The sequence below is a fragment of the Choloepus didactylus genome, chromosome 25, assembly GCF_015220235.1.
Source record: "Choloepus didactylus isolate mChoDid1 chromosome 25, mChoDid1.pri, whole genome shotgun sequence".
Classification (NCBI taxonomy): Eukaryota; Metazoa; Chordata; class Mammalia; order Pilosa; family Megalonychidae; genus Choloepus; species Choloepus didactylus.
In genome coordinates this window covers 5,660,315-5,688,274 of record NC_051331.1, presented here as the reverse complement: position 1 = coordinate 5,688,274, position 27,960 = coordinate 5,660,315, and the positions used below count along the sequence as shown (strand labels likewise).

General features: G+C 50.9%; 1 protein-coding gene across 1 annotated transcript in view; it reads left to right on the top strand.

Moving 5' to 3' along the window:
* The window catches only part of COL5A3 (collagen type V alpha 3 chain), a 38,137-nt gene extending 20,600 nt beyond the window's left edge, over positions 1–17,537 (top strand). Inside the window, exons 33-67 of the mRNA XM_037818398.1 lie at positions 235–279; positions 530–583; positions 702–746; positions 1,115–1,168; positions 1,268–1,321; positions 1,417–1,470; positions 1,573–1,680; positions 1,859–1,948; positions 2,206–2,259; positions 3,075–3,182; positions 3,293–3,400; positions 3,487–3,540; positions 4,120–4,173; positions 4,789–4,896; positions 4,976–5,029; positions 5,226–5,279; positions 5,394–5,447; positions 5,582–5,635; positions 6,168–6,275; positions 6,929–6,982; positions 7,171–7,224; positions 7,484–7,537; positions 7,647–7,700; positions 7,867–7,974; positions 8,148–8,201; positions 10,484–10,537; positions 10,719–10,826; positions 11,117–11,170; positions 11,249–11,284; positions 11,572–11,625; positions 12,218–12,437; positions 12,518–12,630; positions 14,506–14,574; positions 16,240–16,479; positions 16,582–17,537. Of these exons, the coding sequence (XP_037674326.1) occupies positions 235–279; positions 530–583; positions 702–746; positions 1,115–1,168; positions 1,268–1,321; positions 1,417–1,470; positions 1,573–1,680; positions 1,859–1,948; positions 2,206–2,259; positions 3,075–3,182; positions 3,293–3,400; positions 3,487–3,540; positions 4,120–4,173; positions 4,789–4,896; positions 4,976–5,029; positions 5,226–5,279; positions 5,394–5,447; positions 5,582–5,635; positions 6,168–6,275; positions 6,929–6,982; positions 7,171–7,224; positions 7,484–7,537; positions 7,647–7,700; positions 7,867–7,974; positions 8,148–8,201; positions 10,484–10,537; positions 10,719–10,826; positions 11,117–11,170; positions 11,249–11,284; positions 11,572–11,625; positions 12,218–12,437; positions 12,518–12,630; positions 14,506–14,574; positions 16,240–16,479; positions 16,582–16,728 (2,787 nt within the window). The 3' untranslated portion in view covers positions 16,729–17,537. The remainder of the gene's footprint in view (positions 1–234; positions 280–529; positions 584–701; positions 747–1,114; positions 1,169–1,267; positions 1,322–1,416; positions 1,471–1,572; positions 1,681–1,858; positions 1,949–2,205; positions 2,260–3,074; positions 3,183–3,292; positions 3,401–3,486; positions 3,541–4,119; positions 4,174–4,788; positions 4,897–4,975; positions 5,030–5,225; positions 5,280–5,393; positions 5,448–5,581; positions 5,636–6,167; positions 6,276–6,928; positions 6,983–7,170; positions 7,225–7,483; positions 7,538–7,646; positions 7,701–7,866; positions 7,975–8,147; positions 8,202–10,483; positions 10,538–10,718; positions 10,827–11,116; positions 11,171–11,248; positions 11,285–11,571; positions 11,626–12,217; positions 12,438–12,517; positions 12,631–14,505; positions 14,575–16,239; positions 16,480–16,581) is intronic.
* The last annotated feature ends 10,423 nt before the right edge of the window (positions 17,538–27,960 follow it).

Genomic DNA, 27,960 nt, shown 5'->3' with positions numbered 1-27,960 from the left:
AGAACGTGCTTGCATGCTTGAACTCTGGAGGTGTGATTATGTGAGTCATCAGGTGCCTGTGATCATCGCATGGTTGTGTGAGGTGTGTATTTGTGTATGTGAATGAAAGACTTGTGAATAGATAGATGCATGGCACACATCTTTCTGGGTCTGTGATTGGGTGCATTTGTGTGTTTGTGAGCTACCCTTGCACCATAATTCCTTTCTGCCTTCCCTGCCCGATTTCCTTTTCAGGGGAAGGCAGGGCAGCCAGGACAGGAAGGAGAGCGGGGACCCCCAGTAAGAAACCCCCCTATACAGAGCTGCCCCCTCTCCTCCCCTGGGCCTTGGGGGTCGGGGCAGGGGAAGGAGGAGCTGTGAAAGCAGAGGGGGTGGAGAGGTTGTGAGTGGGCAGGAAAGGGGTGTGGGTTGTGTCGGTGTCCCTGGAGGGACAGGAGGGGGTCACGGAGGGAGGGGACCTGAGGACCTGGTCTCCTCTCTGAGGCTCCCCCATCAGCCCACTTCTCATCTTTGTCTTTTTCCTGTTCAGGGCTCCCGTGGAGAGAGGGGACAGCCAGGTGCCACGGGGCAGCCAGGCCCCAAGGTATGGGGTGGGTTGTCAAGTCCCCAGGCAGCCCTTCTGCCCCAGGTTCACTCAGTCCCTCCCAACCCCTCCCTATTAAGTTGGTTCTGGAACCTGAATCCCATTCTCTCTGTCTTAGGGAGACGTGGGCCAGAACGGGGCCCCTGGCATCCCTGGAGAAAAGGTTAGTGTGTGTGTGAGATTCTGGGGGTGCACAAGCCCAGGGGGTGGGGAACATTAGAATGCAATGGTAAGAGCACAGCCCCTGAAGTCAAAGAGCCATGAGTTCAAGTCCAAGCTCTGCCAATCACCAGCTGTGTGACCTTGGGCAAGTCACTTAACCTCTTGGTGCCCTGGTTTCTACCTCTTTAAAAACGGGAACAACCGCAGTGCCCACCCCAAAGGGCTGCAGCGTTGAGTGGAAGGACTTACTGGGTGGTGTGTAGAGGCTTGGCCCGTGCCTGCCTTATAGCCAGGGCTCTGGTTTTCAGGGTGTGGGGCTCAGTGGACCAGGTGGGAGGGATTGGATAACAACTTCTGGTTGCGTTCCAGGGTCCCCTCGGTCTGCAAGGCGCTCCTGGATTCCCTGGGCCAAAGGGTCCCCCTGTGAGTGAGCCCACCTGCGTGGGGGTCAGGTGTGGGTGGGATCTGGGTTGGGGGAGCCTCCGTGTCTGTATCTCAAACCTCCCCAATCTTATCTCCCAGGGCCCCCAGGGGAAAGATGGACTACCCGGGCACCCCGGTCAGAGAGGAGAATTGGTAAGTGATCCCTGACCTCTGACCCCAGGTGCATTAGGCCCTCCTTCTCTTTCCCTCATGTGACCCCCCCACCCCTATTTTGTTTTGCTCCCCAGGGTTTTCAAGGTCAGACAGGGCCGCCTGGGCCAGCCGGTGTGGTGGGGCCTCAGGTCAGTTGTGTTCATTGGGGGAGATGTGTGTGTGTGTGTGAAATTGGAATCACAGACACCTGCAGGCCACCCCCATTCAAGATGAGCCTTCCTCCTCTCCAGGGAAAGACAGGAGAAGCGGGGCCTCTGGGCGAGAGGGGACCCCCAGGCCCCCCGGGACCTCCTGGTGAGCAAGGCCTTCCGGGTCTGGAAGGCAGAGAAGGGGCCAAGGTGAGACATCCCCCCCCACCCATGGGACATCTTGGTTGGATGGTCCCAAAGGCCTCTCAGTGGTCCCCACGCTGCCTCAAGGCCCAGGATGAGCCCCATGGGGAGGGGTCCCAGATTCACAGGGCAGGGGAGACCCCCCCCCTCTGGAGCCTGACCTCATTTCTCCACTTTCCTGCAGGGGGAACTGGGAGCGCTGGGACCACTTGGGAAGGAAGGGCCACCCGGGCCCAGGGGATTCCCTGGCCCCCAAGGACCCCCAGGGGACATAGTGAGTAACTCCGCCACATACCTGGCTGCGCTGGGAGGCAGAGGAGAGGGGAACTCCAGGGTGGGAGATGGTGGTGGCCTCGGGGTTGGGGGCAATTGGGAAGTCAAGGAACAGTGCTGGAGAGGCTTGGAGGAGACGGAAGCCCCAAATGTTGGTGCCCGGGGGAAGGGGTTGGGGTCTGTGAGCCTCTGAGAGTGAGGGCAGGACCCCGGGGCAGCCTTGGGACACTCTTAACTCTGGATCATCATCTCCTCCAGGGACCTACTGGTTTGAAGGGTGACAAGGGCCCCCCAGGGCCCATTGGGGCCAACGTAAGTGTAACCCCATCAGCTGGGTGGAAAGGACTTGGGGAATCTATCTGGGGAGCTGGGTAGTGTCATGATTCAGTCCACTGTTTTGGGGATAAACCCACCTCCGCCACTCACCGGCTGTGTAGTCACATCTCTCTGCAAGCCTCAGTTTCCTTGACTGTAAATCAGCCGTGATGAGAACACCCCATTGCTTCAAGTATTGTAAGCCTCACTGAGATGCCTCATCTGCAAAGACTTATTTACCTGGTGGAAATCAATATATAAAACCTCTTTTCTCTTGGAGCTTATGTCTTAGTAGGAGAGGCCAAGGGGCCGGGCCATAGAGACATAGAGGAGAGAGAAGTGGAGGAGTGTGGGATGAGCTAGTCCCTCCTGCTAACTAGTAGCTGGTCAGGGAAGGTGACATTTGAGCCGAAACCTGCAGGAGGAGGAGGAGGAGCCATGGGATATCTGGGAGGAGAGCAGGCCAGGCAAGGAACTAGCACATGCAAAGTCTCTGAGGCCTGACGTGTCCGAGGAACGAGGAGACCTGTGTGGGATAAGTGAGGGGAAGAGTGGGAGGAGGTGAGGGCAGGGAGGTGATGGGGACAGATCACGCAGGGCCTTGTGGACTGCGGTGAGGACTTGGCCTGTCGTCTGAATTAAGCGGGAGCCATGGAGGGTTGTAGGCAGAGGAGGGACAGGCCCTGACTCAGGTGCTCACGGGCGCCCTCTGGGTGTGGTGGGGAGGAGAGCATGCTAGTAACCACTTAACCCTCCGTAAATGAGAGCTCCAGCTATTGTTACAATTCCTGACCCTTTGCCCCTGTTTTCAGGGCTCCCCTGGCGAGCGGGGCCCTTTGGGCCCGACAGGAGGCATTGGGCTTCCTGGTCAAAGTGGAGGCCAAGGCCCTGTTGGCCCTGCAGGAGAGAAGGGGTCTCCAGTAAGTGACCTGCCCAGCCCACTCCTCAGCCTCCCATGTACCCCAGCCCCAGTTCCTGCAGGGTGTCCTGTCCTGACCCCTGACACCCTCCTTTCAACTCCCCCTAACAGGGTGAACGTGGCTCCCCTGGCCCCACTGGCAAAGATGGGATCCCAGGGCCCCTGGGGCTTCCGGGACCCCCGGGGGCTGTCGGGCCTTCTGGCGAGGAAGGGGACAAGGTGAGGGGTTTGTGGAAAGGGAGGGTCCAGGGGGAGGATGTGGGGAAAGAGGGGTCTACGTCTTCTCTCCCCTGTTTCCTCCGCAGGGGGAAATGGGCAATCCGGGCCACAAGGGCAGCAGAGGAGATAAGGGGGATGCGGTGAGTTGGGGACCCCCGTGAAGGGTGGTGGTCCTCAAGGGAGGGGAGAGGGGGCCAGGGATGTGGGGGAAGCCACAGAACTTCCTGCCTTCCTGAGCCTCAGCTCGACACCTACAAGGATCAGAAGCCGCCCGTGCTCCCTGGGGTAAGAGTGCTGTAGAACCCACGTGCAGGAAGATGGAGGCCCCCATAGAACCAGAAAGGTGCTATGGCAAACCCAGTCCCCTCTCTTTCCTTGGTAGCACACGTCAAGCACTTCTCTCTGCTTGGCCATGAGGCATCTTAGTCCAACTTCCTTCCAGAAACTTCAGGTCCAGTGCCCCGCACCTCCAGTCAACTCAGTCCCTGGGTCTTGGAGGAACATCTTGGGAAGGTCCTGACGGACCAAGCTCAAGACAGATGTCTCTGATCCCATCCCTTGGTGGCTAGGAAAGCAGGGTTGAGGGGGACGTAGCTGCCCCTTTCCAATGAGGGTTTTTTTTTGTAATAAAGGGGTGTGGGCAGGGAGGTTGTAATTGACATCTCCAGTGCTCCCTCAATCTTGAATCTGAGGGGTTTTTCAACTGTCCCCTCCTCCAGGGCCCACCTGGACCAACAGGGATACAGGGTCCTGTGGGACACCCAGGCTCCCCGGTGAGTGCTCCCAGCTGTGCAACTCTCCCCTGGATCCCTGATGGGAAGGGAGCCTCTCCTCCACCCTGATTCAGACCAATTTGAACCCCAACCCTGATCTACCCCTCAGTGTGGGCACCCAGTATGAACTCAACCCTTGAACCTGACCCAATCCCAACCCGGAACCCCTTCTCAGCCCCAATCTCAGTCCCACTCAGGACCTTAACTTCTAACCCCATGTTAACCAGACCTGATCCAGTCCTACACTCAACCCAACCCTGACTCACCTTCCATTGCTAACCCCAAGGTCGAACGCAGACTTTGAATCTGACCTTGGCCCCAACCTCAAACCCAACCCTAAATTCCATCTCAACCCCATCTCAACCCCATGTGAACCCTGCTTGTGACCTTAACCTCAATTCCAAGGCTGATTCACCATCCAATGCCAATCTCAAAATGGGTTGACCTTGACCCTCAACCCAGACCCCAACCCCAAACCCAGTCCTGACCCTCTTCAAGGTTAATCCCAACTATGACTCCAACCCTTAACCTCAATCCTGACCCTTGACCCTGACCCCATGTCCAGCCCTTGACCCTGACTCAAAGGTCAAAGTTTGTGCTCCTGTCCTCTGCCAGGGAGCAGACGGGGCTCAGGGACGCCGGGGACCCCCAGGCCTCTTTGGGCAGAAAGGGGATGATGGAGTGAGAGGCTTCGTGGGAGTGATTGGACCCCCTGGTCTGCAGGTGGGTGTCTGACTTAGGGGGTGATGCCTCTCGCTTCTCCCTACCTGTGGTGCCTCTATCGTGCTTCTTTGTCCTACAGGGGCTTCCAGGACTTCCTGGAGAGAAGGGGGATGTTGGTGATGTAGGGGCCATGGTACGGAGCCCCAGGGAAAATTGGGAGGGGGAGGCAGGGTTATAGGGTGGGGTGGCCATTGGATCCATTTGGGGGGTGCAGGGCACCATTGTCATTTTAAGGGTCTCTGGGCCACCAGCCTCAAGGGTGGTGTCTGTGGTCATTGGAGACTTGAGGGACTGTGGGGTCACTGGATGATATTCTGACCCTCCCACAGGGTCCCCATGGAGCTCCAGGCCCTCGGGGTCCCCATGGTCCCAGCGGATCAGAGGTGAGAACTCTGCAGGGAGGGGCCAGGATGTTTCAGAGTTGGGGGACACTCACTTCCCAAGAAAGGTGTGTCGGGGTTTCACATTCCAACCTCCACCCCTTGCTGTCTCTCCAGGGCCCTCCAGGGCTGCCTGGAGGAGTTGGGCAGCCAGGCCCCGTGGGCGAGAAGGTGAGAGAGGGAGGGTGGGGGGCTGCAAAGGGTGGGAGAGGGGAAACCAGTCCTGATGGGGGTGGCTGTTCTGGGGAGTCCCTCCCTGCTTGCCAGAATGGGACCCTTCCCCACCCCCATTCTGCCTCCTAAAGGGTGAACCAGGGGAGGCCGGTAACCCAGGACCCCCAGGAGCTCCAGGCATCCCAGTGAGTAACCGTACCCTGAAGTTTCTGCACCCATCTCAGGGATCCCCTGATCCCTGGGCATCTCAGCCATTGACCTTGGGGCGGTCCTAGGTCACCCGCTGACCCATGACCTATGGGTGTCCCTGGTTCTCTTGATGAAAGACCCCTGGAAGGTCTCAGATAGGGTTGCCACACAGAGATTTGCAGGTGGCACACAACCCAAGGGTGCACAGTCAGGAGGGAAAGTGCAAATTCAAATCCAAACAATTCCCTGGCATGGGGATGAGTTGCCCAGAAGGGGCCCCTTTACTCAAGGGTGACATATGGGCTAGACCAAACTTGCCTATGACCTCCAGGCAACTGGGCCAACCTGATGCCTGACCCCTAGAAGTCCTAGATCCCTCTGACCTCTCACCCTTGGGTAGCCTAATCTACTCTGACCCCTGACCCCAGGAAAATCCCAGATCACCGTGATTCCTGAATCCACGTATGTTGACTCTTGATCCTTGGAGACCCCAGGCCATACTAACCTTTGACCTCTTTTTCCACATAGGGGCCCAAGGGAGAAATTGGTGAAAAGGGGGATACAGGCCCATCTGGGGCTGCCGGACCTCCGGGTAAAAAAGGACCCCCTGGAGAGGATGGAGCCAAAGGGAATGTGGTAAGTCTGGGGGGCGGGGGGAAGATAGAAAAGTCAGGGTGGACACTCAAGCACACTCAAATCTGCTTCCAAACTTCTAGCCAAAAAGGGATCCCCATCCCCCGGTACATGACCCCATGAGCTATCCAGAACATAGTTGAGTGAATAAACGAATGACTTAAGCAATCCATCCATCAATCTACATAAATATTACATTGTTGTATGGGGTACAACTCATTTCCACATTGAGTCATTCCAAGGATGTTGGAAAGATCAAGGCTGAGGTTGATGCTGGGTCAGGTTTGGGGTTGAGGTGGGATTTAGCATTGGGATGGTGGTTGAGACCTTTCGACCATGGGGTTGTGGATGGGGTGAACTCAGAGCCTCCGGAGGGAGGCAGTGAGGAGCTTCAGAGACTGTGGGACCCTGATTTGAATCTCATCACCTCCACCACTGGTGTGCGCCTTTCTGATGGAACGTCAGTTCCATTTGAGTCCTGAGCTGGGAGGATGAAGCAAGATGGTGCCTGTAACGTTCTTACCCAACACCTGCACATGTGAAACACTAGAATGTCAGCTCTGTCAGGGCAAGGGTTTTGTTTCTTGTTCAGGGCCTGGACACAGCTTATCTCTTAAATGAATGAATGCTCAACAATTAATCATTCTCTTTTCTAGGGCCCCATAGGGCTCCCAGGAGATCTTGGACCACCAGGAGATCCTGGAGTTTCGGTGGGTGCAACTTCACTCCCCTGCCCCAAGCTCAGAATTACATTCCGTAATTCTGTCTCCATTTCCCCACCCCCACAGACTTGGACACATCAGTGGAGAGAATAACCCCCACTTGCTTCCAAGCTTCACCCCCAGATTCTCATGTACCCCCTTATGACCCCTCTCAACTCTGTCTGCTCCCCCCACAGGGTGTAGATGGTTCCCCAGGGGAGAGGGGAGACCCTGGTGATGTTGGGGGACCGGTGAGTGGGGAAACAGGAGAGAGGAGTGGGGGCTGCTAAGTGGGTGAATTGGGGACTGAGCAACCCCCTGTCTGTGCTTCTGCTTTGCTTTTCGGGGGCCAGCCATGGATGTGAATGACTTGGAGGACACGGGAGGTGGCTGGTGCTGGGCTGATGTCTGGGAAAGGCTGTCTTCTGATCAATGACACCCAGAAACATGATGATTGATGCTCAACTAATGTGAGCTAATGTAATAATCGCTGTCGTTATAATCTCATAGGGTCCACCTGGTGCTTCTGGGGAACAGGGGCCCCCTGGGCCCCCTGGCAAGAGGGTGAGTGACAGTCCACTTCCTGGCTTCCCTGGCTCCCACCGTGTCCCTGTCACCCACACAGCCCCCCCCCCCCACAGACCGCCACTCAACACAATCTTTCCCTCCTCAGGGTCCTGCAGGCCACATGGGTCGAGAAGGCAAAGAAGGGGAGAAAGGTGCCAAGGTAAGTGCCCCTGCCCAGGAGTGGTCCACTGCTGACCCTCAGCTGACAGTTGGGCCATCCGGTTGGGGAGGGGGCTGATGAGCTCACAGGTACCCCAATTCCCTCTCCCTCCCTGATGGTTCCCCCTGATTCTATTTGCCCCCTCCCTTGCCCCTGTTTGTTTCAGGGGGAGCCAGGCCCTGATGGGCCCCCAGGGAGGACAGGCCCAGTGGGGGCTCGAGGGCCTCCTGGACGTGTGGGGCCTGAGGGTCTTCGAGGGATCCCTGGTCCTGTGGTGAGTGGGTTGGAACAGGAGTGGGGCAGAGGCATGTGTGGGAGCTTAGGCTGTGTGTTTCCATCTTGTAATTTCTTACTGCAGTCAGGAGGAGCTGACCCTGGCGGGGACTCAAGGGGGTCCATCCTGGGTTCTCGCAGGGTGAGCACCTAAGTGTTCTGTTTCACCCTCAGGGCGAACCAGGGCTTCTGGGACCCCCTGGACAGATGGGCCCCCCCGGCCCCCTGGTAAGAGACTTCTTTGTCCCTGATGTCCCAGTATTGAGGATCACGCTGGGCACCCAGTTACTATCTAGTGACCATCTGTGATGGTGGTGCAGGTTGACCCCTCCTTGTCTATCCATCTGAATATCCACCTGGCCATTATACTAATCACCTATTCTGACCACCCAGCTTCCTATTCTACAATCACCACAAGGACTCTCCTTCTTGATGGTCTATGCTGACCACCCATGCTGACCCTCCATCTTGGTGGTCTACACTGACCACCCATGCTGACCCTCCTTCTTGATGGTCTACACTGACCATCTATGCTGACCCTCCATCTTGGTGGTCTACACTGACCATCTGTACTGACCCTCCATTTTGGTGGTCTACTACTGACCATCCACATTGACCCTTCATCTTGGTGGTCTACACTGACCATCCACACTGACACTCCATCTTGGTGGTCTACACTGACCATCCACACTGACCCTCCATCTTGGTGGTCTACACTGACCATCCACACTGATCCTCCATCTTGGTGGTCTACACTGACCACTCACACTGACCCTCCATCTTGGTGGTCTACACTGACCATCCACACTGACCCTCAGTCCTGATGGTCTACACTGACCATCCACACTGACCCTCAATCCTGATGGTCTACACTGACCACTCACACTGACCCTCCATCTTGGTGGTCTACACTGACCACTCACACTGACCCTTCATCTTGGTGGTCCACAATGACCACCCATGCTGACCCTCCATCTTGATGGTCTACACTGACCACCCACACTGACCCTCCATCTTGGTGGTCTACACTGACCACTCACGCTGACCCTCCATCTTGGTGGTCTACACTGACCACTCACGCTGACCATCCATCTTGGTGGTCCACAATGACCACCTATGCTGACCCTCCATCTTGATGGTCTACACTGACCACCCACACTGACCCTCCATCTTAGTGGTCTGCACTGACCATCCATGCTGACCCTCAATCCTGATGGTCTACACCAACCACTCACAATGACCCTCCATCTTGGTGGTCTACACTGACCATCCACACTGACCCTCAGTCCTGATGGTCTACACTGACCATCCACACTGACCCTCAATCCTGATGGTCTACACTGACCACTCACACTGACCCTCCATCTTGGTGGTCTACACTGACCACTCACACTGACCCTTCATCTTGGTGGTCCACAATGACCACCCATGCTGACCCTCCATCTTGATGGTCTACACTGACCACCCACACTGACCCTCCGTCTTGGTGGTCTACACTGACCATCCATGCTGACCATCCATCTTGGTGGTCCACAATGACCACCTATGCTGACCCTCCATCTTGATGGTCTACACTGACCACCCACACTGACCCTCCATCTTAGTGGTCTGCACTGACCATCCATGCTGACCCTCAATCCTGATGGTCTACACAACCACTCACAATGACCCTCCATCTTGGTGGTCTACACTGACCATCCACACTGACCCTCAATCCTGATGGTCTACACTAACCACTCACACTGACCCTCCATCTTGGTGGTCTACACTGACCACTCACACTGACCCTCCATCTTGGTGGTCTACACTGACCATCCATGCTGACCATCCATCTTGGTGGTCCACAATGACCACCTATGCTGACCCTCCATCTTGATGGTCTACACTGACCACCCACACTGACCCTCCATCTTAGTGGTCTGCACTGACCATCCATGCTGACCCTCAATCCTGATGGTCTACACAACCACTCACAATGACCCTCCATCTTGGTGGTCTACACTGACCATCCACACTGACCCTCAATCCTGATGGTCTACACTAACCACTCACACTGACCCTCCATCTTGGTGGTCTACACTGACCACTCACACTGACCCTCCATCTTGGTGGTCTGCACTGACCATCCACACTGACCCTCCATCTTGGTGGTCTACACTGACCATCCACGCTGACCCTCCATCTTGGTGGTCTACACTGACCATCCACACTGACCCTCCATCTTGGTGGTCTACACTGACCATCCATGCTGAACCTCCATCTTGGTGGTCTACACTGACCACCCACATTGACCCTCCGTCTTGATGGTCTACACTGACCACCCACTCTGTTCTTAGCCACTGCCTATTCCCACTGGCCATCCTCCAACCACCCCCCTCATTATCCCTCACCCCCCACCCTCTCCTCACATCCCTGTGGTCACATCCCTGGTAATTCCCATTTGACCATCCCACATGGACCTTGAGATTTCACATTTGAGGATCACCAACTGACCCTCTCTCTCCTTCCAGGGACCCTCTGGCCTCCCGGGGCTGAAGGGAGATGCTGGCCTCAAGGGGGAAAAGGTGAGGATACCTCATTCCATTATTCTCCTCCCCCATGAACTCCCCTTTACCTCCTCCCTAGCCAGAGGGCTGGGAGGTCAGTGTGTCCTCTGCTCCCAGACTCATTAGCCCAGTGCTCAAGGAGAAAAATCTCCTGGCATCCTCCATTCTCCCCCCACATATGCCTTTTTTTATCCTCCAGGGTCACATTGGATTAATTGGCCTTGTTGGTCCCCCTGGGGAGGCTGGCGAGAAAGGGGATCAGGGGTTGCCAGGCGTGCAGGGGCCCCCTGGCCCCAAGGGAGACCCCGTGAGTGTGTCCTGCCTTGAGTGGGAAAAGCATGTTCAAGGGAGGGGGTAGGGAGGGAAGGAAGAGAATGGGGCTCGTTCAGAGACCGGGTGTGGGGTTTGAGAAGCCTGGGTCTGGAATGATAGCAGTTGTGTCTTGGGGAAAATGGGGGCTTGTGTCTGGGGACTTCCAGGTGGAGGCTGTGTCTGCAGTTTGGGGTTTCTCTTTGGGGTTTTGGATGCTTTGTCTGGAGGATGTCTGGGCAGTAGTGCTGCAGCCCTCCAACGCTGACTCTGACGTTGCTTCTCCAGGGTCCCTCTGGGCCCACCGGCTCTGTGGGCCACCCTGGGGCCCCAGGCGTGGTGGTGAGTATAGGGCTTGTGGGGTGGGGTCTCTCTAGTGGGCCAGCCAGCATTCCAGCGCTCCCTGTCTCTTCCCCACAGGGCCCTCTGGGACAGAAGGGTTCAAAGGGATCCCCGGTGAGTACCTGCAGCTCCCTCAGGCCCCCACATCCCCATTCTGTCTCTCAGCTACCCACCCTCCCACCCCCAGCCAAAGTTATTAAGATGCATCTTGATTTCAGAGATGTTCAAATATGAGAAGAAAGTGTGTCTTCCACGTGGTGCTGAACGTTGCACTTCTGTCCCCCAGGGTTGTGTGTGTGTATGAGGGTGTGCATGTGTGCATCTGTGAGTGTGTGTGTATCAGTGGGAAGGGGCCAGGTCTCCATAGACAGAGCCCACCCCCAAGTGACTGCTTCTTACAGGGATCCCTCGGCCCCCGTGGAGACACTGGACCCCCAGGCCCCCCTGGGCCTCCGGTGAGCCCCCCAGGGGGAGGGGTCTGGGCACCGGGACCTGGGAGAAGGGCAGAGACGATATCTGAGAGGTCCCCAGTGGGTTCCCAGCTTTGGGTCGGGCACATACCACGTGCTGAGGGGATGCAGGTGGAGAAGACAATTCCTTGAAAGCCTAGGGTGGGGGGCAGGAATGGGGTTGGGGGACAGATGGGCGATCCTAAAGAGGCTCTGATCTGCCTATGCCTCACTCAGCTGTCTTCTCCACCATCCCTCTGTCTCTATCCCTGTCTCCCCATCTCTCCCACCTCTCCTGGCCTTTTCCTGTCTGTCTATCTCAATACTTGTTCCACTATCTCTGTTTCTCACTTCTCTTGCCATTCCCCCCCCCCTTTCTCTCAATGCATCCATCTATCTTTCCATTCTTACTACTTCGCCTCTCTCCATCTCTAAGTTTTTTTGTCTCTTTCCTGTGTCTCTGCTTCTCTCTCTCTGCTTCCTCCTTGGTTCTTTCCTGAGTCTTGCTCATCATCCCCTTGTCTCTCTCTCTCTCTCTCTCTGTCTCTCTGCCTCCCCCATCTCTGCTCCCTTCCTCTCTATCCCTACCACACCCCAGGGTTCCCCTGCAGAGCCACCGGAGCTGCGCCGACGACGTCGGCGGTGGGCCCCGGTCCCGGGGGTGCCGCAGGTCCTGGAGGGCGGCCTGGAGGAGGTGCTGGCCTCGCTCACGTCGCTGAGCTTGGAGCTGGAGCAGCTCCGGCGCCCCCCGGGCACGGCTGAACGCCCGGGCCTGGTGTGCGGGGAGCTGCACCGCAACCACCCGCACCTGCCGGATGGTGAGGTCCGGCCCCTCCCCGGGTGGGAGGGGCCTCGCTGGGCCCCGCCCCCTCACCCGCCTCACTTGGCTCTGCGGCAGGGGAATACTGGATTGACCCTAACCAGGGCTGCGCGCGGGATGCGCTCAGGGTTTTCTGCAACTTCACGGCTGGAGGAGAGACCTGCTTGTACCCCGACAAGAAGTTTGAGACCGTAAGTGCCCCTGTGGTGGGGAAAATGAGGAGGGGGACACCCCTGGGGGTGGAGAGGGGGGCTAGAAACAGGGCTTCAGAGAGATCTCATCCTCTTCCCCAGGAAGGTCTCCACCCCTCACCCCCGCCCCCTAACACACCGGGCTTTGTCTGGGACCTCATCCTGCCTTCAACCAACATTTATTTATGCTCATTGTATCCTCTTTGAAGCACTGGGACTACAGCAGAGAATCAGAAAGGAAAAAAAAAAAATCTGTGCTCTCAGGGAGCTCACCTTCTATGGGGAACACAGAGGAGAAAAACTAGTAAATCAATAATTGTAAAGAATCTTTAAATAGTGCTTATTATGTGTGACATGCCTGGTCTCAATACTTCTCTGAGTCGATGACATCATTTCTGTCATCCTTCCCCAGATGGGGGAAACTGAGGCACAGAGCCGGGATGCGATTGTCCAAGGCAGTCTGGCTTGAGTCCCAGCCTTGAATCACTGGCCATGCTGCCTCCTGACCTATCTTATAAAAGTCCTCCATGGGTTCACTTGGCCTCCGGGCTGTGGGCTGGAAGTGAGACCTCATGGATCCCCAGACTTCCTGGGGTTCTTTGTCATTGGGCCTGAGCCTATCTGCCTCCCTGCACTGTGTGCCAGGCTTAGTGGTGGGGTACAGAGGGGGAGAGATTTGACTCTGAACCCTGGACCACTTACCTGGGTTGGAATCCCAGATTTGTCACCTCAGTGTTTTCTTCTGTAAAATGGGGCTCAGGAAAGTAGCTATCTCATTGGATGGTTGTGCAATCGAGATACCACTGCAAATATCAGGAAACATTCATTAAATACTGATTTACCTCTGTGCTGTGTCATACCTCTCCTTGTAGGTAAAGCCCTCAGTAATCACAGGCCAGCATAAATGGCCAATAATGTTCTTATTTTTTTATGGTTATTTTTAACTGATTGGACCTCTGGTTCAGTGAGAGCTCAGATCCCCAGTGGATGGGAATTTGCACCATCCCAACTTATGGGAGTTGTAGAGCAGGATGTGGTCTCTAAACAGCTGACTTTTACTCACCTTTCTTTGGCCTAGAGAAAGGCTGGGGGTGCAGGGGGAGTGAGGAATTTTTTTGGTTTGTATTTCCCAGCTGCACACCCCGAGACAAGGATTTGAGGGCAAGTCACTTATTTAGGAAGTGGTCCCAGAAAGCACCAGAGAGAGGGGGGAGTGAGAAGGAGAAGTGAAGGCATCCAGTAGAGTAATTAAGAAGTTACTCTTGGTTTGTAAAAATAAAAAACAAAGTAAGAAGACAACAAGCATGACAACAAAAAACACAAGCAAACATAAAAGTTACTGTTGGGCCAGACACAAAAGGTGACATATTGCATGATTCCTTTTAGCATGATATATCTAAAACAGGCAAATCCAGAGGGACAGAAAGAAGATTAGTGTTTACCAGGAGGTGAGGGGAGGGGTGGGGTGGGGAGTGATTACTTAATGGGTATGGGATGTTTTTCTAGGGTGATTAAAATGTTTTGAAACTAGAAGAGGTGTTTGAGGCACAAACATTGCGAATACTCTGAATTGTGTGTTGTATTGTATGTTGTGTGAGACAACCGAGTACACACACCTGAGAGTTGCCCCACCTGGGGGGAGAAGGAGCTGGGGTATTTAGCCACCTATGCCTACAGTCATTGGTGGGTGAGGGCATGAATCTCCTAGCCCTTTGGGTGTGACTCGTGCACCACTGAGCCCACTCCCATGGCCAGAGAGCCCGAGAGCCCTGGGTAGCCACAGTTCAGCAGCTGTTAGTGTGAGGGGCAAATGCAGAGGGGACATACGTGGGCACTAAGGATATTTCTGCAGTGGCCCTCCCCTCCCTCTCCCAGGTGAAACTGGCATCCTGGTCCAAGGAAAAACCGGGAAGCTGGTATAGCACATTCCGACGAGGGAAGAAGGTGAGTCACTGAAGGTCAAGGTGGCGGATAGTATGAAAATTGATGGGAACTGGCATGGGGGTTTGGGGAAAAGGTTCCAAGGGGTGAGGTGAACAGGACAGACTCTGCCTTCTGGGTGATCACAGGTTGTGGGTAGGGAAATGGTGGGTGGTTTCAGAGTGTAAGAGGCAGTTGCCACAAGGCTTGGTGAAAGCCCAGGGGCAAAGTGCCTGAAATCTTCCTGGCAGAGGTCACAGCTCAGCTGAGACCTAAAGAATGAGTTGGGCTAACAAATTAAGGAGAACAAGGAAAAGTGTTCCAAGCAGAGGGAACAGCATATGCAAAGACTGGGTCTGGTGAAATTGAAGAAGAAAAAGCCAGCCACTCTTCCCTGGGGAGTATGAGGGGAAACAGAAGAGAAGCTTCTGGTCAAACGCCAGGACATGAAAGACCTATGGGTAGTGGGGAGCCATGGAATGTGTTTGAGGGAGGGACCCAGAAAATATCTGGGGCTGGTGTGAAGGATGGGCTAGAATGATGCCCAGGTTTCTAGCTTGGGTGACTGCTGAGGTTCTTCTCTGAGATGTGGAAATGAGAGGTAGAGCTGATTTGAAGGGTGGGAGAATATTGGGTTCAGTTTAGGATTTATTTATTTGACATATGTTTATATGTTAAGCACTGGGGACACATCAAATAAAACTCAGTTCCTGATTTCATGAAGCTGATGTTCTAGTGGGAGAAAGAGACCATCATCAAGGAAACAAATAAAGCTACAATATAACATGAGGGTATATCTTGGTTTGGAGTCACCAAAAGCAGACTCCAAGGCAAGGTTTCAATCAAGTAGTTTATCTGGGAGGTGATTCCAAAAACATTTGGGGAATGTGGAAGTAATACAAGGACGAGAAGGAAGTAAAAATGATGTCATATCAAGCCAGTTACATTTTAATAACATATTTTATTTAACCCAACATATCCAAAATATTGTCATAGCAATATAAAGAATTATGGACATATTTTGCATTTTTCCATGTTTTTTTTTTGAAATCTCTGTGTATTTTATATTGACAGCACATCTCATTTTGAGTCTAAATTTCAGTGGAAATACTTGATCTGTATTTAGATTTCATCAAATTTACTGTTGAAAAGGTTGATTCACATACTCATGTTGTTCCAAATATATTTTTTGGGGGATAACTGGATCGAGGTGCCAGTATTAATTATGAATTAAATAAAGTAAAAAAAAAATCCAGCTCCTCAGTCACACTGGCCACATTTCAAGTGCTCAGTAACCACATGTGGCTGTTGGCTGTCATATTGGATGGAGCAGATTTGGGTATTCAGAAGATGGTTGAACTTAGAACAATTTATGCTAGAGGCAGAATTGTGAGTTCTGCCTATAGACGAGGATGTTAAAAGACTGTCTAGAGATGACAAGATAAGTGACAAATATTTGGGAGGTCAAATGGAGTGGGTATGGGGATGAGGATGGGGGTGGAGATGATTTGAAGGATGGCTCTTAGGAGTCTGCCTTGGATGATTGGGTAGGGGATGGGGGTGGGGATGGGGGCTGTCCCAAAAATGGGGACCTGGGAGAGGTCTGTCAACGGATGGAGATTTGGGGAGGTGGGTTCCTCAGAAAGGGTAGGGGCTAATGGAGCATTCCCTCCCCCTGCCATGACCCAGTTCTCCTACGTGGACGCCGAGGGGTCTCCGGTGAACGTGGTACAGCTGGCCTTCCTGAAACTGCTGAGTGCCACAGCCCGCCAGAGCTTTACCTACTCCTGCCAGAACTCGGCTGCCTGGCTGGACGAGGCCTCAGGTGACCACAGCCACTCCATCCGCTTTCTCGGGGCCAATGGGGAGGAGTTGTCCTTCAACCAGACAGCAGCGGCCATCATCAACGTCCCCCATGATGGCTGCAAGGTGAGCGGGAGGGGCAGGGGCTGATCAGAGCTGGGGTGGGGAGACATCAACTGCCCATCAGCTGCCCCTCCTGACTCACCATCCATGTCTTCCCCTGGTCAGCTACGGAAGGGACAGGCGAAGACGGTCTTGGAGTTCACATCTTCCCGAGTGGGGTTTCTGCCCCTGTGGGACGTGGCAGCTGTTGACTTTGGCCAGACGAATCAGAAGTTTGGGTTTGAGCTGGGCCCTGTCTGCTTTAGCAGCTGAGAGTCACTGGGGTGGGAGGGACAGTGAGGGAGCCCCCACTGGGGTACATTTGGTGCTGAGATCGAAGCCACCGTATTTATATCTCCTGTGACTGGGGAACCAGGGCACGGTCTGCTCATCACATTCCAAAAATATTCCTTCTCCCATCCAGGGGACTGGGGGCTGGACTCTTCTGGCCCAGGGTTAGGGTGGCATAGCTGTAGTTTGGTTCTCTCTCCCCTTCATCCCCACCCAGCCCTCGACTCCCCATCCCCAAACCCTTGTGTAATGAACTTCGAACTCAAAACAAGTGAATGTCCCCCACCATGCCTCCCAGCCCCCCTGCCTGCCTCAGTCAGTGCCCTTGGTGCTACCCCATCCCCCCTATAGTTAAGCACTGGATGTCTCCTGATCCCGCCCCCCACCCCCTCCCCAGGCCGAAACCCCTTCACTCATTCCGGTTCCCATGAGGGTTTCCAGTGAAGGGACTGATGTCAGACTACAGAGGGAAGTGGGACTTCCCTTGACTGAGCTGTGTCAACCCAGCTCTGAATGCTACTCCCCCATCCCCCACATCTCCCCGAGCTCACCTTGCCATGCCAGGTGGTTTAGGAAACTAGAGAGTGGGGTTGAATCAGGATCCTAATGGTGCTACCCTATTTATACCTGGGTTTGTATTAAAAGGGAAAATCCCCTCTGTTGTATATTTAATCTGCTTTCTCCTTAGGGAGGGCTGGGATATGATGAGAGAGATTCCAGCATGCTCCCCCACCCCGGGGCCATAGGGCACAAATGACATCTCAAGTCTGACAATAAACCAGTGAACTGTGTCCCTGTGTCTCCCTGCCTCTGCTGAACATCTGATGCCAGCCATATATCGCTTAGGAACTATCTCTTGTCTCACCTAAGGTTCCTGCCACCACTTGTCTTAATTGATTTGGTGTATCCTTTGGTGGAAATGGCTTTGGGGCATTGAGAGATCCAATTATAATGGGACTCCCTGGAGGTGGTTGACCCATTTATTAACTCAGGCTCCTAGAAGAAAAGTTGGCAATAGCCAACTCTCCGTGTTGACTTTGACTGGTCCTGGACACTTTGTGCCAAAGAGATGTATCAAGAAGTGACATGAGACATGGTTTTGGCTTGAGATGAAATGACTAGGGGTCAAAGATCTGGGTGGCAAGTCAGAGGGTGAATTAATTGATGGTGGGGTGAATTTAGTTAAGAGTTGAGGTTTGTGCTAAATTGGAGGGTGGAGATTAGGGATTTGTTAAATTAAGCTGAAATTGAATTGGAGATGAGATGAGTTGGAGACTTGTTTGGGATGAATTGAGTGAGTTTGGGGTTATGGGTTAATGATGGGATCAGTAGAGTTGGAGATTGGGTGATGGGTGGGTTGAGTTAAGGGTTTGAAATTGGATGTTGGGTTGAATTACATTAGGTTGATGTGAGAAATGGCATAAACTGAGTAGGGTTAAGTGGGGGTTGCTGTAAGTAAGGGGTAAGGATTGGCAGTTTGTGAGAGATGGAATCAGTTGAGATGAGAGTTGAGTTTAGGGTGACTTGAATTGGAGATTAGATGTTGGGTTGATTTCTTTTTTCTTTCTTTTTTTTTTTTTTTGACAGCTTGATTGAGATATAATTCACATACTATACAATTCACCCATTTGAAGTATACAATTTGATGGTTTTTAGTATTGTGCAACTATTACAATCAACTTTAGAACATTTTCATCATCCCCAAAAGAAACCCTACACCCATTAGCAGTCACTCACCATTTTGCCCCCACCCACCCCATCCCTGGGAAACCATTAATCTCCCTCCATCGATTGGTTATTCCGGACATTTAGTATACATGGAATCATGGAATATATGGTCTATTGTGACAGGCTTCTTTCACTTAGTATAATGCTTTCAAGGTTCATGTTGTAATGTGTCAGGACTTTATTCATTTTTATTGTTGACTGATATTCCATTGTATGGATATACCACCTTTTGTTCATTCATCAGTTGATGGACATTGTTGGGTTGAGTGTAGTTAGGAGTGATTGAGAACTGGGGTGAATTGAGTTGGGTCAGTTGGGATTGGGGTGGGTAGACGTTGTGGGTTGGGGAAAATTGGGGCAAGTTGCTTCTCAGAAACCCAGAAACTGCTCCTGCTGCCAGGCCCCCTAAGGATTTCCTCATTCATTCAATAAATGTTACTGAGAGTCCTCACCCCATCAAGAGTGTTGGAGCCCAGAGGTTGATTGATTCATTCATTCACTTAGTCATTCATTTATTCAGTTCTACTGAGTGCTTATCATCCTAGATGCTGTGGATAGAAGAAGAGTGTGGCCTCTGACCTCAGGATCTTACTACTGAGGGAAACAGGTGATATGCAAATAAACAACTATATGTGTGGTTTCTGGTAGTAGTAATTGTCATGGGACAAACAAGCAAACTGGGCAGATTGAGAGTGATGGAGTGGGAGCTATGTTAATTAGGGTGGTCAGAAGAGTTTCACTGAGGAGGTGACATTTGAGGAAAGACTTGAAGGAGGTATGGAAAGAGCCATGTGGAGTTTCAAGGAATCATCCCACATAAAATGAATAATCAAAAAAACCCTCAAATACCAATGAGAGCTGTTGACAGGCTGGTGTTTCTTTTGGTCACCTCATCTGATCTTTTGCTTCTGCTGACTCTTTTACCCTGTGCATTCTTCTCTCAACCCACAGGTAGACCCGAGCCTGCTTTCCTTTTCTTTCCTTCCCCACAAGACACCTTTAACTCAAGAATGTATGTTGTAACACTAAAGCTTTGTGTTATTTTCCTCTTTCTGGGCACAAAATAATTGAGAACACATTTCTCAGCTTCCCTTGAAGGTCGGTTGGGGCTACGTGACTGGGACCTGGCCAGTGGGACATGGGTAGCCATAAAACCTTTGGTGAGATCCTCCATGAACTTTCTTCTTTCTTTCCTTTCAATGGTGACCTTGTGTTTTAGTTTCCTGGTCTGCTCAAGCAAATACCATGAAATGGGTCGGGTAAAAGAATGGGAGTTTATTTATTCTCAGTTTTGAGGCTAAAAGAAAGTCCAGATCAAGCCATCATTGAGGTGATGCTTTCTTTCTGAAGATTGTGGCATTCTGGGGCTGGCTGCTGGTGATCTTTGGTCCTTAGTTTTCATATGGCAAGGCACATGTCTTCTGGTCTCTCCCTCCTCTTCTGGATTTCATTGATGTTCAGCTTCTGGCTGCCCTCTGTGGCTTTCTCTCTCTGACTTTTGTCCTGCTTTTAAAGAACTCCATAATAAGATTAAGACCATCCTGTTTGAGGTGGGTCACAGCTTAACTGAAGTAACCTCATCAAAAGGTCCTACTTATTACCATGGGTTCACACCCACAGGAATGGACTAAGTTTAAGAGCATATTTTTTTCTGGGGTACTTACAGCTTCAAACCACCATAATCCACACTTTGGACCCCAAAAAGACATGTTCTTTCTATATGCAAAATACATTCATTCCATCACAATATCTCAGAAGACTTAAGTCAGTTTGGAAATAATGCTTAGTGCAAAGTCTCATGGAAATCAGTTGTAGGTGTGGTCTTGTGCTGGGGCACAATTGCCCTCTGTGGACCCCTGTTCCAGTTTGCTAATGCTGCCGGAATGCAAAACACCAGAAATGGATTGGTTTTTCTAAAAGGGGATTTATTTGGTTACACAGTTACAGTCTTAAGGCCATAAAGTGTCCAAGGTAACACATCAGCTATTGGGTACCTTCACTGGAGGATGGCCAATGGTGTCTGAAAAGCCTCTGTTAGCTGGGGAGGCACGTGGCTGGCATCTGCTCCAAAGTTCTGGTTTCAAAATGGCTTCCTCCCAGGATGTTCCTCTCTAGGCTGCAGTTCCTCAAAAATGTCACTCTTAGTTGTGCTTGGGATATTTGTCCTCTCAGCTTCTCCGGAGCAAGAGTCTGCTTTCAACGGCCATCTTCAAACTGTCTCTCATCTGTAGCTCCTGTGCTACTGCACTGAGTTCCCTCTGCCTATCAGCTCATTTATATAGCTCCACTGATCAAGGCCCACCCTGAACGGGTGGGGCCATGCCTCCATGGAAATATCTAATCAGAGTTATCACCTACAGTTGAGTGGGGCACATTCCATGGAAACACTCAAAGAATTCCAATCTAATCAGCACTAAAATGCCTGCCCCACAAGATTGCATCAAAGATAATGGCATTTGGGGGACATAATATGTTCAAACTGGCACAACCTCTGACATGTAGAGAATAATTTATCTGCTTCCAAAACACAATGGAGGGACAGGCATGGGATAAACATTCCCATTCCCATAGGGAGAAATTGGAAGGAAAACAGGGGTCATGGGTCCCAGATAATTCTGAAACCCAGCAGGGCAAACTCCATTAGATTTCAAGACCTGTGAGTTATCTACGGGTCAATGTTCTGTCCTCTGAGCCTGATGGAGCAGCAACCTCACCCCTTCCAAGTGCTTCCCAGTGGCCGTGCGCTCCTTGAACACTGGGGTAAAGGCTGCATCCTCTCTGAGCATCAGGATGGTGGCCAGGTTCCTTGAGAATGCTGGGGCACAGGCTCCACTATCTCTGAACATTGGGGTGGCAGCACTCTTCCTGAACAATGGGGTGGGAGGCCCAATCTCTCCAATCATGGGGGCAGTCTCACCCTTTCCACACACATGGGTGGGCCTGCTCTCTTGGCCCAAGAAGATGACTTCAGTCTAGACCTTGTCTTCCATGGTTCTGCCCTTGAGGTCATTCTTCCTTCAATTTTTCCCTTTAATGTCCCTTTCAGTCCAGGCTGGCAGTGATTTGATTCATACAAGTTGCATAAAACTTACCAGTTTTGCATGTAATTCATAGGGGTCCAAACCATCAGATGGTAGAAGTCTCCATAGATCATTCCTGGATAACTGCCTTTCCAGTCTTGACTCACACTGAAATGGTTGACTGTTTCCATGTTCAGTGAAACTATCACATGGAGCACTATTCTCTGGGGACTCATTTTCTGTAAGCTCAGAATTTTCCAAGCCATCAATTTCTGGTTTCTTTGTGCCCAGGTGTTCAGTTCTCAGCTCATGCTTTCCTCTCACATTTTACTATAAGCTGTAAGGAGAAACCAGACTGTAGTTTCCACATTTAGCTTCAAAATCTCCTCAGCTAAACATCCAAGTTCATCGCTTTCAAGTTCTGCCTTCCGTCTGACATCAGAACTCAATTTTGCCAAGTTCTCTGCCATTTTGAAACAAGGATCGACTTTCCTCTGGTTTCCAATAACATTCATCATTTCTGTCTAAGGCCTCATTGGAAGTACTTTTAGCATCCATAATTCTACCAACAGTTTCTCCAAAGCATTCTAGGCCTTTTCTATCAAGTATCTCACAATTCTTCTAGCATCTACTCATTACCCAATTCCAAGGCCATTTCCACATTTTTGAGATTTCCAATAGCAGCACCCCACTCCTGGTACCAAATCTGTTTTAGTTTCCCAGGTTAAAGAATGGGAGTTTATTTGCTCTCGGTTTTGAGGCTAAAAGAAAGTCCAAATCAAAGTGTCATTAAGACAATGCTTTCTTCCCAAAGATGTGGCAATCTGGAGCTGGCTGCTGGGGATCCTTGGTCCTTCACTTGTCACATGGCAAGGCACATGGCAGTGTCTGTTAGTCTTTCCCTTTTCTTCTGGATTTCATTGATGTTCAGCTTCTGGCTGCTTCCTCTGTGGCTTTCTCTCTCTGAATTTCATTCATCTCAATTAAGGTGGGTTACACCTTAACTGAAGTAACTGCATCAAAAGGTTCTACTTACAATGGGTTCACACCCACAGGAATGGCTTAATTTTAAGAACATGTTTTTCCAGGTACACACAGCTTCAAACCACCATACCTTGGATAGCACATGTTTATGGTGGGAGTGTTATAATAGGACTAGAAAAGGGCCTGGCTCCCTGAGTCACTGCTTGGGGGAATACTGCCAAGGAGTCCCTGACCAGATTGTTACATCATGGGGAAATAACTTGATTGTTTTAAGCCACTGAGATTTTTTTTAGTTCTGCTTGCTACAGCAGCTATCATTAATTATCCTGACTAATACAGTGAGTGAACTCAACTAGTACTACAGGTTGGCATGTAAATAGGTAAGTGAACCATGAGGCCTCGTTGCAGGAAAATCAACACATTTAGATTTAATGTTGACTATCCATGTTTTTGAAAGTCCCTACCACTGTGAATTTCTCACTGGAGTTATAATCTCTCCAAATCCAGATCACCCACCATTCTGTTGCCCCCACCCTTCTTCCCCTCCCCGATATCTCTCCTTGCCACAACCCCCCAATTTGCTCCCTTTGTCTGAAGCAATCTCACTAAAATCAAATTTATCTGACTTTCTTTTTTTTAATTCAGTTTTATTGAGATATATTCACATACCATACAATCATCCATAGTGCACAATCAGCTGTTCACAGTACCATCTTACAATTGTGCAATCACCCCAATGTATTTTTAAACATTTTCCTTACATCAGAAAGAATCAGAATAAAAATAAAAACTAAAAATAAAAAAAGAACACCCAAATAACCTCACCATCCCACCCTATTTTTTCTGACTTTCTTTTTAAGAACCATTCACTCAACCTTTTGTTCTGCCCTCTCTTTGCAGACAAGGTCCCCTATAATGATGATTACCATTTATTGAGCATCTATATGGCAGGCCCTATTCACCAAGTGTTTCACCCGAATTAATTTATTTAAACCTCATTAAAACCTTTGAGGAAGATTCTATTATTAGCCCCATTTGGCAGATAGGGTAACTGAGGAAGAGACAGGTGTAATAACTTGCCCAAAATCTAGAACCAGAAGTGATGGTTCCTGTTAACAAATTTTGCTAAAGCATACTCTCCCTTGGGGGGAATTTTTGCCACTGTTTCTTAAAAATACATCCATGGCTCAGCACGCTAGTTATTTATCTCTCTTAATTATCAGAGTTCACGTGGAAGCAGGATCTCCCACCCCCATTTTACAGATAAGGCAGCAAACAGGCTCAGAAGAGGGGAGAAGCTGGCTGCCTGCAACACACAGCCCGGGGTTTGAAAGCAGATCCATTTATCTCTGTTTTTGCAACTCCAACCCCACCCTGATGCAGGCATATTTATTTATTTTTTGAGGTGGAGGGGAGGGGAGAAGGGACAATTTATGAATAATTTAACGAAGACGCTTTACTTAGCCAAAAGCTCATTAAAGTATTAGAAACGTAGTCCTGCTAAATTAAAGGGTAATTGACAAGGGTGTGAGGAGGGAATTCTGGGGCTCACCCGGTGCCCCGTGTTTGCTCAGCATCCTTGCCAGCACCCAGGCAGCCGCTGGGAAACACCCCCCGGCTGATTTGCATATTCAGCAGCCGTAATTAATCACTCTGCTTATGCTTCCAGAGCAATTACCGATTCGCGCTGTGCGGAGCTGGAGCTGGGGGCCAGGATAGTTGCCAGTGCATGAGCCTTCTGGGGATTTATCCAGAGATGATTGTAGGGGCTTGTCTATTAGGGGGTTCCACACACACACACACACACACACACACACACACACACCAGCGACAGAGATTCTCACACACAATTACACACAGAGACCAAGGGCGCAAGGAATCAGAGCTCATTGTGTAACAACCCAGACAGCCCCACTCCCGGCAGCCACAGAGAAGGGGCCCAGGTCATATGCACCCCCACACCCTCAATCCAATTCAGACACGTTGGCATGTATGGCAAGGCACACAGTCACACACATCAGTCGTGTCTGGACACACATCCAGAGTCCCTCAACATATGCACACACACAATAGCATTCACTCAGAGATGTAGCCACATCTGGAGAGAGAACCCCGCTGTTACACCCAGAACTATTGCATCCTGTGGCCTGGGACGTGCTTGGCATGTGCTAGGCTCATGGGCACGTAGAGGGACCCACGACATGCCACGCAGAGCAGTGCCACCAACATCAAGCTACATACACAGGCCCAGTTTAATCCCTCATGAGTGTGCCAGAGATCCCCTTCCCCCGCACCCTCTCATCTATTTGTTCAGCAAATATTTATGGAGTATCTGTGCCAGGAACTATTTCAGGCTCTGGGGATACAGCAGTGGACAAAAGGGAAAGCCCTGCCCTTGCGGAGTTAACATCCGAGTGGGTAGGACCAGCCAAAAGCAAATTCACATACAGGCACAGTATACAGATACTGCAGGTTCAGTTCTAGACCACTGCAATAAAATGCATATCGCCACAAAGTGAGCCACACGAATTTGTCGGTTTCCCAGTGCATTTGAGAGTTATGTTTACATTATACCATACTCTATTAAGTGTGCAATAGCATTTGTCTAAAAAAAATGGACACTCCTTAATTTAAAAAATACATTATTGCTAAAAAATTCGAACCACCAGCTGAGCCTTTGGTGAATCATCATCTTTCTGCCAGTGGAGGGTCTTGCTTTGCTGCTGCTGATAGATCAGGGTGGTGGCTGCTGAAGGTGAGGGGGGCCGTGGCCATTTCTTAAAATAAGACAACGAGATTTGCCACATGGATTGACTCTTCTTTCTCTTGAACACTTAGAGGCCATGATAGGATTATTAATTGGCCTAATTTCAGTATTGCTGTGTCTCAGGGTTTAGGGAAGCCAGATGTGGCTTTTGTCCCTTTCAGCCTCAGTCTCCACATCTGTAAAGTGGGGCAAATTATAGCACCTTAGCATTGGGTTGTAAGAAGGTTAAATTAAGACACAAAACACTTACAACAATATCTGTCATTTGGTAAGTGCTATAAAATTGTTGCAATTATGAAAAAAACACACATAGAGAGAACTTCATAATGTATGGTCAGGCACCCACCACCCAGAAATAAAGCATCAGGCACACTACTGATGCCCAATCAGATACATTTCTGCAAATTGATACGGTTGATACAAACACAACCAATAGGATACACTTCTGTGGGTATATCCCTTTTTTTCCCAGCTGGGGTAGGTGAGAGTGGGGATTCCAGTTCCCAGATTATTTCTCCACTTTTATCGCATATGGGGCTGTATTCGTGGATGACACATGTGACAATTTCCAGGGTTTTAAGCTATCTCTAATTGGTACTATGTAGAATCTTTTGCAACTTGCATTGTTAGCTCAAGGGAGGTTTTGCATGTTTCTCTGTGTAGATACAAGTGTTTCTAGTCCAGTCTTTTTAATTGCTGCATGTGACTTTGCCTCTGTGTGATGTCTCCCATTTTGTTCCTGTTCAAACATCCTGGCTTGTGTCTCCTGGTGCACACAGGTAAGTGACTCCAGGCTATAAATATATTCCTAAGAATGGAAATTCTGGGTCATAGGGAGGCCCTTCTTCAGGTGTTCTAGGTACCTGATCGGCCAAACCTCACGCTGTTCCTTTGCTTTCACAACTCTTCTGAGGCTCCCTGTTGGCTCCAAGATGAAGTTCAAATCCTTGACCTGTTGCATGGTTCTTCTTCTTGCCCTTTGAGCCCTGCCCTCTTTGCCTGTCCAGCTTCAGGTTTCAGCTCGAGTGTTACTCCCTAACTCTGACACCCCAGGTTACATCAGGCCACCCCCAAACATGCTCAGAGGACCCCACCCATCTGTGCATGGAAGGCATTTGAGGACTGGGCTACCTTGTACATATCACAAATCCAATGCTGGTGGGGTCCTGGAGCGAGTGTTCAATCTCTACTTGTGGCTTGAATGGAGGAGTCCTTGTATCCACCTCTGGGCAAGGACAGCATAGGGACCTGGGTTTGAATCCCAGCTCTGCCTCTTAGCAGCTGTGTGACTTCAGACATGTGGCTTAACCTCTCTGTGCCTCTCTTTCCTCCTTGGGGAAATGCTTCATTGGGCTCTTGTGGGAGTTGAAATGAGCCCTGGGCCTGGCCTGGCTTGGGGCTGACCACTCTGTGGTAGGAGCTGCTTGTTTCTGAGTCAAGTTCCGGCCGCATAACCTCAGAGCCTTGCTCCATCCTGGCTTGGCAGGGCTGGGAAGCAATGCTGGGTCGCCTTGTCCCGCCAGCTCATTCCCTCGATTCCCAGACCCATGATGGGAACCACATGTGCTGGACTCCCGCCAGCCCGCCAGCCCTCTTTCCTCCTCTTCTTCCCCCAGAGGGGCCTCTTGAGTCATCTGGTCCACCTCACCCCCTTCTTACAGCCTCATTCCCACGCTGCCCTGGCCTGTGGTTTGCATGTCAGAGGGCATCTGTGTCACAGGTCTGCTTGTGTGTGAACTCTCTGCCTGTGCTGTGTGTGTTTGTGTGTGTCTGGGTGTGTGACCTGTGAGCTTGTACTGTGTGTGTTTTTGTATGTCTGTTGCTGTTCTGTGGAGACGTTCATGCATGAACCAAGTGTCTGCACCGGGGACCTGTGTGTGTGATATCTGTGCCTGAATTGTGAGTTTTTTCTTGTTTTGTTTTGTTTTTGTATAAACAGCACCTTGGGTTGAGGATCTGTGTGTGTTTGGTCAACTGCATTAATGAATGCTTGTTCTTGGGTGTGCCAGTTTGAATATGTTGTGTCCCCCAAATGCCATTATCTCTGATGTAATCTTGTGTGGGCAGATGTTATCAGTGTTGATTAGATTGTAATTCTTTCAGTGTTTCCATGGAGATGTGCCCCACCCAGCTGTGGGTGATGACTCTGATTGGATAATTTCCATGGAAGTGTTGCTCTGCCCATTCGGGGTGGGTCTAACTTGATCAGTGAAGCCATATAAATGAGCTGACATAACAGAAGGAACTCAGTGCAGCTGTGAGCAATGTTTTGAAGAGGAGCTATAGCCAAGAGAGACACTTGAAGAAAGCACAGGAGTTGCAGATGAGAGACATTTTACAGACGGCCTTTGAAAGTAGACTCTTGCTCCAGAGAAGCTCAGAGAGGACAAATACCCCAAGAGCAACCAAGAGTGACATTTTTGAGGAACTGCAGCCTAGAGAGGAATGTCTTGGGAGAAACCCATTTTGAAACCAGAACTTGGAGCAGACGCCAGCCATGTGCCTTCCCAGCTAACAGAGGTTTTCTGGACACCATTGGCCATCCTCCAGTGAAGGTAACAGATTGCTGATGTGTTACCTTGGACACTTTATGGCCTTAAGGCTGTAACTCTGTAACCAAATAAACCCCCTTTATAAAAGCCAATCCATCTCTGGTGTTTTGCATTCCAGCAGCTTTAGCAAACTGGAACATCGGGTAACTGTGGATGGTTCATC